At 42.9% G+C, this 10,791-nt stretch overlaps 1 protein-coding gene and 1 long non-coding RNA gene across 3 annotated transcripts; one reads left to right on the top strand and one right to left on the bottom strand.

Annotated features, from left to right (window-relative positions):
* Positions 1-541: 541 nt before the first annotated feature.
* LOC120691743 lies at positions 542-10,428 on the top strand. Of its 2 annotated transcripts, none has more exons than XR_005682370.1 (9): positions 542-790; positions 885-938; positions 1,499-1,700; positions 1,979-2,202; positions 2,303-2,501; positions 2,589-2,649; positions 2,721-2,816; positions 2,913-3,163; positions 10,159-10,428. It is a non-coding gene; the product is annotated as an uncharacterized LOC120691743 (long non-coding RNA). The 2 variants fall into 2 exon arrangements; XR_005682369.1 differs by lacking the exon at positions 10,159-10,428 and adding an exon at positions 3,387-3,793.
* On the bottom strand, positions 4,237-7,214 carry LOC120691741. Its single transcript, XM_039974918.1, has 3 exons — positions 5,808-7,214; positions 5,463-5,717; positions 4,237-5,338 (listed from the first exon to the last, which is right to left on the bottom strand). The coding sequence occupies exons 2-3, from the start codon at positions 5,501-5,503 to the stop codon at positions 4,378-4,380; spliced, it is 1,002 nt and encodes a 333-aa protein (XP_039830852.1). The 5' UTR covers positions 5,504-5,717; positions 5,808-7,214; the 3' UTR covers positions 4,237-4,377.
* Positions 10,429-10,791: the final 363 nt, after the last annotated feature.

The following is a 10,791-nucleotide window of genomic DNA, read 5'->3' as shown; positions in this document are numbered from 1 at the left end:
AGTGGGAGAAGTATCCATTTCTAAACAATGTATGTTCCTCTTTACCAAAACCATTTGAAACTTTCATGACAAGTTTATGGGACCCAAATTATGTTGCCACATCAATTTCATTGAAATTTCTACGCAAAACACACACGGTTTTCTATTATGTAATTAGGTGGCAAAACAAGCCATATGGAATAGATCAAATAAGTAGCAACGAACATAGAAACAAATGACATTTAATGAAAGAGAATGTTTTTATGAAAAATCAGAAAAAATCATCAACTTTGGAATTCATATGAGTGAGAAACACTAGTTACAAATGTTAATTTCGAATTAAAAAGCGACAAATGATGTATTTATGTGTTCTTCGTCCCAAGCAGTAAGGGCACCATGGTAATTTTCCCTCCAATTCCATTCATCCCGCCTCCTATTTGCCTCCACGGGCGGCAAAAACAAAAATTTTGGATACGAATTGACCATAATACCCACCGAAAGCGAACACATCACACATACACAATAAGGATCCCTTAGTAATTTCTGCAACCCCAACAGCACAAATAACTCGCTCTGCTTCCTCTCATCCACCCAAATCTCATCCCCTCGACCTCTCACGAACCCTAGGCCTCCACCCCACGCCGCCGCCGCCTCCACCCCGTTGGCCTCCTCGACTCCACGCCGCCGCCGCCTCTCCTACTCCGCCACCTCCCACCACCTATCCTTCTCGGCTCCTCCCCAACCTATGGCGCGCCGCAGCCTCATCCTCCTCCGCCATGGTTAGAGCCCCACGGGGGGACGCTTACCAGAGGTAGGTCAAGCGCAGTCACATCCCCATGCGTAGTCGCCCTGCTCGCGCTCGCAGCTCGTAGGATCTGATTCTTCTCGCTGACATGTCTCTGTAGGTAGCGAGGACGTCGGCGTCGTCTACAGGAACCATCAAGTTCTCCATCCTCAAGGTAAATTCTTGGCTCTGAATTGCGCAATTTGGTAGTAGTGGGGCTACAAATTTTGCTTGGTTTGCGAGTCTGTAAAAACCTTGCTTAGGCCTCTGTTTTTGGCTGCCCCTGTTAGACACTGCTAATAGCAAACTGCTTAGTACTAGATTGCTGATTTAACATAGGAGCCTTGTTTCAGTATGTGAAATGTGAATTGCGCAATTTGGTAGTAGTGGGGCTTCAAATTTTGCTTGGTTTGTGAGTCTGTAAAAACCTTGCTTAGGCCCCTGTTTTTCGTTGCCCCTGATAGACACTGCTAATAGCAAAGTGCTTAGTACCAGATTGGTGATTTAACATAGGAGCCTTGTTTCAGTATGTGAAATGTTATGTTTTCAAAGCTAACAACTGATATATGCCAAAATCAGTGTGTGAACTTTATAGTTGAGCAACTGGTAGGATGTACCTTGTCTTGTAGCATGAACATCTGAATTGTACTCTTGACATATATTCTGATTGCTTTGTACTAAAATATAAGGTCTCTCCATTCTCTTGCTAAACAATCCATGCCCTGTGCGATGCAGATGAAGGTTGCTGGTCTGAATAGGCAGATGGATGGTGGTGGTTCGAAGCTGTAGATGAAGGGTGCTGGTCTGAATAGGCAGATGGAGGGTGGTGGTTCGAAGATGCAGATGAAAGGTGATGGTCCGAATATGCAGATGGAGGGTGCTTCAAAGGTACAAAGGAAGGCACCGCCGGAGAAACAACAAGGACATGGGACTGCAGGTATTTCATCAGCTCACTCTTGACCAGTAGAGTCTGCTATATCAGAGTATTTATCTTCTTCTAAACTGATTTTTGTAATGTCTTGGTCCATACATGATGAAACTCATAATATATACTTTGTAATGTGCAACTGTTTTTTCTGGTGTAAAGAGTAGTTATCTTCATTAACTTATCAGCTATATTTCTATGTCAAGTGCAATTGTATAACTAGTAGACCTTGCTTTATACATCACAAACCTATGTACTGTTACAGAAATACTAACATGTGGTGCTATCAGATTCGCACCCACAACTACTACCGTATGAACAGGTCCGCCTACAACAATGCATGCAAAACAATGCAAGGCTAGCGCAACTTGGAATTCCTCCTCTGGTCAACATATTTGGAAGCAAAGATGCCAATGGTCAGAAAGAGAAAAAGCCTAATCACAGAGAAAGAGAAGAATCTGGGTCAGAGTATGATCCAGATCAAGATGATACTTGTGAGTCTGATAATGCTCAGGTGCTAATTCATCCTTCTTGAAACTTTGTTAGGGTTTAACTTCTTGTTTGCTGCTAATGTAACATAAATCCTGATCACTTCTCTTCTTTTTGCATTTAAGGAGATGAGTCGCAGACAAGAAACTGACATGCCTACAAGTGCTCTAAGGTTTAAAGGTCGTCGTAAAAGAGTCTTTGCAGTAGAGTCTACTACAGTGACAAGGTCAAAAAGAGCCAATGCGCAGCGGCATCCTTCACTGACAAGAAGTGAAATTGATGCCCCACCCCCATCCCATCCTAATATGAGCAAATCTACAGAAGGTTAGTTCTACTACAATGTGCACTACTGTAATTCTATTAGTTTGATTACATGATGAACGAACTCTTACTTGCTGCAATTTTTTTTAGATGTTGTCCCCATCCAACCTTCTATTCCTCCGCCCGATGGACTTCCAAATGGCCAATGAAGGTGATGCTTTGTTACCGTGATAATGCTTTTCATTGCATGATGAATGCATTCTTACTAGCTGTTTTTCCTAGATGGTTTGGACTAGCATGATGAAAACCCACTCATGGGTCACGACGATGGAGCTGATGGCATTACACATCCTGTTGAACAGAACCAGACAAATGAAGGTGATAGTCTGTTCATTGATTGGCCATATTTCAGATTGGTTACATGTTTGCTTTACTTCACTAATTGTGTTTTGAATGTACTTTTACAACTTGGAGGAGTGGAGCGCTGGGAATGGGAGCGGGGACCGAGCATGGGACATGGTCTGCAAAAAATTACGCGAGCTCGGCGTGGGAAGCTGCCACTTGTCATCAATGAAGGAAGAACAAGACCTGCTGTACCTTTTATTGCTGCCAAGTTTGCAACTGAATGCAACATTACAGTAAGGAACCACATACCCGTGCTCAAGCATTGGAAAGAGTACAAGAAACGTCCTGCTTTGGTGACTCAGTTTGTGGGGTGGATCCAAGTAAGTACATGCTGCCAATCATCCCCCCCCCCCACTATATTGTGAACTTGTGCTTTAGAATGTTTCTGGGGGTTGGGTTGCTGCTGATAGGATGTTGCTTGCTGCACAGCTGCAGCCCAAGGACTTGCAGCAAGCAGCAGCAAATATGCCAGTTTATCAAGCCGTTCGTTATCATATATATATATATATAGTATTTCTTATACATGTTTTTCGATCTGAATAGGCAAAGTTTGAAGCCGACAAGTGATCCAGCAGTTGAAAAAGGTTGTCTTGAGATGATGAAGTCGGCTGTTCGCCAACAACGACACAGACTGAAGAAGAAATACTTTGATCCTTTTCCATTGCATTCGGTTAGGAACATAGTCACAAAGTTCCTGGGTCGAGGGTCGAGACTTTGTAAAATTGTGGTACGAGGGGGGTATACCCCTTTGGAACGAGAACCCGAATTTTGGTACGTGAATCCGTGGCTAATGGGTTGATGACCCTGGGACGGTCCTAAGAGTCGAGGGTCGTGACCCTAATTAATTTGGATCGATGACCCCGGAACGATAGATACAGTGTAGGGTCATGATCCAATGTATTTTGGATCGATAGGAATTCAATTATATAATATAAAAGATAAATCACACATCACACAATCCAATTAAGAAAAATTCGAAACCAACAAATAGTCTGATACTCTCTTCACAATCTAAATTTATTTTATTGAATATGGAAGCGGGAGGACGACTGACGACGGATGGCAGCGACGCTCTTGCTGTTCCACGCTCCTGCTTCTAGCCTTATACAGCTACAGCGCCCTTGCATCCTTGCCTCCTGCGCTTCTGCTGATGTGTGAACTGCAAACAATATTGAACAGAGACTTGGATTCAGTATACAACTTTACGTAAATTTAAATGGAAAATGGCATGCATATTGAATTACCTCGGTTATTATTTCTAGCATTCCTTTTCTTTGATGATGAGGGGCCCGAGGGGCCCGGCTCGTCATTTGGAGGATCAAGATCAACCTTGGCATCATCCTCCAAATTCGTCCAGTGCAACTGCACCAGCTTAACTCTTGATTCCTCCAAAGAAGTATCTTCTGGAATTGCATCCCACTTGCTGTTAGGGCCTGCTTTGTAGTCTTCTGAAAACCTTGACAGGAGGCGAATATTGGAGTGAACGTAGACCAGCTTGTCTGCTGTTTTAGAATTAAGCCTATTCCTTTTCACATTACGAATACGTACTCCAGTTTCTCTCAGCTGAGGAGCTACTGATTGGCTGAGACAAAACCCTCAAAGCAAGTTCTGACAGATTTGGAGTCTCTGAGCCGTAGTTGGACCACCAGTCAATGGGTTTCATTGTGCTTGCATCATTTTGAACAGACGTGAATGAAAACATCCCTTTCTTCATGTGAAATGCAGTAAACTCTTTTAGGTAATTCTTTCGTTCAGCATCAGTATCTGCTATTCTGCGGAAAGCTTCCAGCACCCCACGCATGACCTCCTTGTCTTGATTTGGAGCCTTTCTGGGCTCACCTCCAGGAGCGGGTTTTTTCAAGTACTCAATATCATAATACTCTGGGCATAGTGCAAAGGCCAAACAATGCAGAGGGATATTCATTTTCTCCCATCGACTAAGGATAATGTTTTCTACCGTGGGAAAATCAAGCCTGTGAGGGTAGTCCAACTTGGTCATCACATCTTTTATCTCTCCCAGCATGGTGTCCATTTTTTCATATACTTCACCCATCTTTGGGCCTTCTCCATCACTAAATTTTACCATCAGGAACAAGGGCTTTGTGAAAGCAAGAATGCTTTCAACCTCTGTCCAAAACTCTTCACTGTTGATAGTGTCAACTGCAATCTTTGCATATTTATCACTCCCATTGTGTTTCATCCAGTCCTTCCATTGCTTTGTAACCATCGTGGTAGCAAGTGCTTCACGGCAGTCACTCAGCCTCTTTAGCAAAATATAATGGGACGCGAATCGTGTCTTTGCCACCCTCAAGAGATCTAGTTTTGAATTAGCTCTGAAAATTGCTAGGCCATGTTGGTGATTCAGAATGAATGTGACTAGAGCTTTACCAGTACTGTATGTCTCCTCTATCCAAGGAAGTGCTTTGGCTAAATCCTTAAATATCAGATTCAGAGTATGCACTACGCAAGGTGACCAAAAAAATGTGTTTATGCACCTAGGGAAAAATAATATTTCAAATTAATAAAAACTGAATGTCTGAATAGGACTCTGAAACTCTGAATCTGAATCACTAAAAGCAATAATAGTAAACTTATAAAGAGAAGGTGACAAATACGTACTTTTTCAATTTCCCGTCCAGCTGCCTTGCAATTTGATGCATTATCAGTCACAACTTGCATAACCATCGAGGCTCCAATATCTTCGATCGCCTTAAGCAAATAATCTGCTATTGCTTCACAGTTTTCTCAATTCCAGAAAAATCATCTGCATACAAAAACATTGAACCACGGCTATTTGATGCAATTACATTGATTAATGGCTTGTTCTTCATGTTTGTCCACCCATCAGAAACAATGGAAACACCATGTGTGTGCCTAATTAAAAGAAATAAGTCAAATACCTCGTAAGTAGCTGTATAAAGATAACTTATATATGCATTGTAAATAGACTGTTGCGTTGCGTACCATGTGTTTTTAAGTGCGCCCAAGTCTTGCTCAACATTTCTCTTGCATGCATCTAGAAGGGAGGTATTTGCTTATACTTCTCCTGTACCAAGCTTAGAAATTATTTATTATCGGCTGAATGTGTTGTTGTGAGAAAGATGATGCTATTAGATATATGCTCTCATTGCCGATTTTGAAAGGGAGAATAGGAAAATGGATTTTGGCATTGTCAGAATTTGATTTGAGATATGAATCGGCTAAAGCAGTTAAGGGTCAAGCCGTAGCCGATTTTGTTGTGCAATATTGTGGACCAGAGCTGAACATGGTAGATCTTGTTCCTTGGACTTTATTCTTTGATGGATCTTCGTGTGGGAACGGTTCTGGAATTGGTGTGGTGCTGATTTCCCCTCGGGGGCAAATTTTGAGTTCTCGTTTCCGATTGAAGCATCCGCAACCAATATCAAGCTGAGTATAGTGCTATTCTCAAGGGAATTCAATTACTTTGAGAGATCAAACCGATGCCATTGAGATTATTGGGGATTCTATGCTGGTGATCAACCAGTTAGTTGGGGAGTATGAATGCAAAGATGATATTTAACAATTATATCATGAAGAATGTCTCCGGCTGCTGAAAGAATTCAAGAAGGTAACCATCGAGCATATTCCCAAATTTCATAACAGTGACGCAAATCGGCTGGCTCAGCATGCTTTAGGATATCGGCCGATGGAAAGAATAATGGCCTTGGAATTAACAGCGATGACCGGAGGAAAGAGATCAATGATTATTTGAAAGATCCATCCAAAAAAGTGGATAGAAAATCAGATTCCAGGCAATCAAATATGTATTGTTGGAGGAAGATTTATATTATCGGACGATTGATGGAGTTTTGCTCAAATGCATCGATATAGAAGAAGCTAAGGTATTAATGGGTGAAATTCATGAGGGGGTCTGTGGATCCCATCAATCGGCCTATAAGATGAAATGGGTGATCAGGAGGAACGGATATTTTTGGCCGACGATGCTGGAAGATTGCTTCACATATTACAGAGGTTGCCAAGAATGTCAGAAGTTTGGAAGTGTGCAAAGAATTCCTGCGTCAGCCATGAATCCCATAATCAAGCCGTGATCATTTAGTGGATGGGGAATTGATTTGATCGGCCAGATATATCCTCCATCCAGTAAAAATCATAAATTTATCTTGGTGGCCACTGATTATTTCACCAAGTGGGTTGAAGCAATTCCTCTGAAGAATGTTACGTCGAAAGAGATGATTGAATTCGTCAGAAAACATATTATCTATCGGTTTGGTATTCCACAGACCATTACGACCGATCATGGTACTATATTTACGTCAGATGAATTTGAGGAGTTTGCTACTGGAATGGGAATTAAATTGCTAAATTCTTCTCCATATTATGCCCAAGCTAACGGTCAGGTAGAAGCATCTAATAAAGGGGTCATCAAATTGATCAAGAAAAAGATTGATGAATATCCTACAAAGTGGCATACTGTGCTTCATGAGGCTTTATGGGCATACAAAATGGCTTGTCATGGTGCTACAAAGGTGTCTCCATATCAGTTGGTATACGGACATGAAGTTGTTCTCCCATGGGAGTTGAAACTTGATTCACGGCGTGTCACGTTTCAGAATCAATTAACGGCCGATGAATATTCTACTTTGATGAAAGATGAATTAGATGATTTGGCTGGCCATCGGCTGAAGGCTCTTATAAATGTTGAGGCAAATAAAGCCAGAGTTAGCCGATGGTATGATAAGAAGGTAAAAGCCAAAACCTTTGAGCAAGGGGAATTGGTTTGGAAGTTGATACTGCCGATAGGAACAAAGAGTTCAAAGTTCGGCAAATGATCGCCAACGTGGGAAGGACCATTCAGGATAAACATATGCGTTCCTGGCAATGCTTATATTTTAGAAACACTCGAGGGGGAAGAATATTCTAGAGCTCTTAACGGAAAATATTTGAAGAAGTATTACCCTAGCGTTTGGGTTGATGCATAGCCGATTGGTTTGAGTTATCGGTTAAGTTGTTATGGCCGATATGATATGTATCGCCTTTAGTGCAAAAAATCTACACACTAAAGTATTTGGATTCAGTGGAGGTTAGTAGAGAAAAGAAATACTTCATTGATAATAGTATTTACAAAAGGGCCGATCAGATGATCTGGCCGATACAGCAGAAGTTATTCCTAGAAGATGCTACTCCTAGAAATCTAATCATCGGCAAAAACATTTCCGATGATCGCCTCTATGCTAACATCTTCAGAGATGGCAGCAGCTGCCATCTTCATGTCGTCGGCAAGATCCTCGAAAGCCAACCAATCCTCGCTGCCCGACGGGAAGTGGGTCGGTTCAACTTGCGAGAAGTCGTGGCCGGACTCGAGTTGAGCTGTGGCGAGGGCCACAGCGGCGCCACGGCGAACCCCATGGACGACGACCTCCCGGACGCGGTTGGGGATGTCCTGCAGACGGGCGGTGACGGTGTCACTGCGAGCATTCACCGATCCGGTCGCGGTGGAGGTTGCAGCATGGAGGGCTTGAACTTGCGACTCCAGAACTGAGGCAAAGGAATCAGAGATAAAAAATTTCCAAAAAGGAAAAGGTAATGCTTCGGGGAAAAATAACTTACAGGCAACCCTGGAGTCGGCGGCGGTGAGCTGGGCCCGGACAACTGCCCGATCGGATTGCGCCATTTCCAGTTCGGCGGCGAGGCGCTGAGACCTGATGGTCTCTTGGGAGTAGTTCTCCCGAGCCTCGTCTTTCTCGCGAAGGAGCTGGCGAATGAATTCTTTGGTGCTCTCAGGAACACCAGGGAAGGGGGGGCCCTCCGAGCCGGAGGAGTCTGAAGAAGAGGAGGTGTCGTCGCTGTGCAAAGATTGGAGATCAAAACCAGGCAAGAATGTGGTAATTAAGAGATGAAAAGAAGGGCCTTACCCCAAGCGACGGCGGATCGCCGGAGGAGCGTCAGAAGGACCTTCATCGGAGCGCTTGACGCCCGCCATTGCTACAGGAAGACCTAGGGTTTTTGCTGGAAGAAGAAGAAAGGAAGTTCTGTAGCTAATGGAGACTTGTTGTCGATACAAGGGTGGAAGGTGATATTTATGGCCCAGTCTGGGTAAGTAAAAAGACGAAATGTGAATCGGCGCGTTAGGTTTGTGCGGACGGAAGATGAAAGGCTAGGGGCAAAGAAGAGTTTTACCTAGTTGTACGGGGCAAGCCGTGTGCACGAAGTACGAGGAATGACTTTAAATGCCGGTTGGAGTAGTTTCGGAACAAAATAAATAATTCCGAAACTGGGGGGCATGTGTTGACACCGTTTTTTGACACGTGTCAAGGAAGGTGATTTTTGTGAAGAGAAGGTGGCCGATTTGGAAGAAACCAAAAGATGCACAGTGTTGGAATCGGCCGATGGAGTCCGTCCGATGGACCAGAGGAATATGTCGTGAAGATGCTGATCCGCTGGCTCTGGTATCCGGCTGATTGAGAAGTTGCCGATTAAGTCAAGGAAGGAGAAGAGGATCCGAACTCTACGAAAATCTTGATGATTCGGTTGTAATATTTTAGGTAGTTTATCTTTTAAAATAGTCTTTTCTTTAGGGTCAAGTAATGTTTTCCGTAATCGGCTAGGACTTGATAGCGCTAGGCTATAAATACCAGTTGTAAGGGACCGGAAAAACTTGATACACATCCAATACAACAAACTTTACAATTCCTTTGCACTTTTTCGGCGATTTCGCCTTTTCTCTTCTTTTTTCGACGAGTTCTTTCAAGTTGATCAAGGACGCCTCACATTCGAGCAACTTGATTTGCTGGTGAGTTTTCGTTTTACCGAGTATATTTGAGCTTTAGCTACCGGGCGCATCGCTGTGGCTTCGTTCAAATCTATTCAAAAGTTATCGAGTTTATCTAGGCTTTGACTTCCGGGCGCATCGCTGTCGTCTCGTCTAGATTTATTCACCAATTATCGATATCGGCTAGATTTGTAGGTTTTTCCTATGCTTTTTGGCCATTATCACATCTAAAAACATATTAGATCGGCTTTAGGTTTTGGAGTGACACTTTTGTTATCTCAAGAACCGGTTTAGATCTATTTTTAGCTTCGCATCATCTAAGTTACATATTCGTAGCTTAGATCTTGTCATACATACACGATCGGCTACCCAAAAGCCGGTTTTGTCGTCTAGTGTATCGGCTGATCCTGCCGATACGCTCATGTACTATACGCTTGCATTTAATATCTTTTTATCGTCTATAGTATCGGCAAAACTTACTGATACGCCCATCTGAGAGATATTCGGAATCCCAGCCGATACGCTCTCGAATTTGACTTTTATTTTCTCCCTTGTCAATTACAGGTCAAATTGACTGGCACGCTTGGTTGATTTTTCCGTGACTCGGCGAACACTTGCCCTCGGATTCTAGTGTGTTGATTTTTGCGTCAACAACAATCTATGACAGTTTCTATGATGTTTATTTTCATCACAAATATTTGGCTCTGGGCTTGAGTCCACGGGCTCTAGGCTTGAGTCTATGGGCTCAACACTAATCTATGACGATTATGGAACGTCATGGATGGTGGTTGTCTGTGACGATTTCATCAAAATGTCACTGGGGTTAATAGGTGACGCGTAATAGATGACATAAAAAAAATCGTCATAGATGACGATCTGTGACGTTTTTTCTATGATCTGTGACGTTTTTTCCCCGTCATGTATTAAAGGATTTCTTGTAGTGAACCCTGACTCAACCATGACATGAAACAGACTCGGACTCAACAAGACCCGACACTTGATTTTACAACTGCAACTCGTACAAAATATATATGACTGCGGGGTTGGGTCCATTGGAAAGATATTGAAATTATCTTTCCAACAAGTATTTATAACATCAAAAACGGACTTCATATGAGGGAAATATTGCACTTTTACTGTGGACCTGTCTGGCAGTCACGAGACTAATTCGAGATCTCTTATAGCATTCCTTTTATT

Source organism: Panicum virgatum, chromosome 9N (genome assembly GCF_016808335.1).
Source record: "Panicum virgatum strain AP13 chromosome 9N, P.virgatum_v5, whole genome shotgun sequence".
Taxonomy (NCBI): domain Eukaryota; kingdom Viridiplantae; phylum Streptophyta; class Magnoliopsida; order Poales; family Poaceae; genus Panicum; species Panicum virgatum.
Note: the sequence above shows the minus strand (reverse complement) of the source record. Positions and strands in the feature narration are given on the sequence as shown.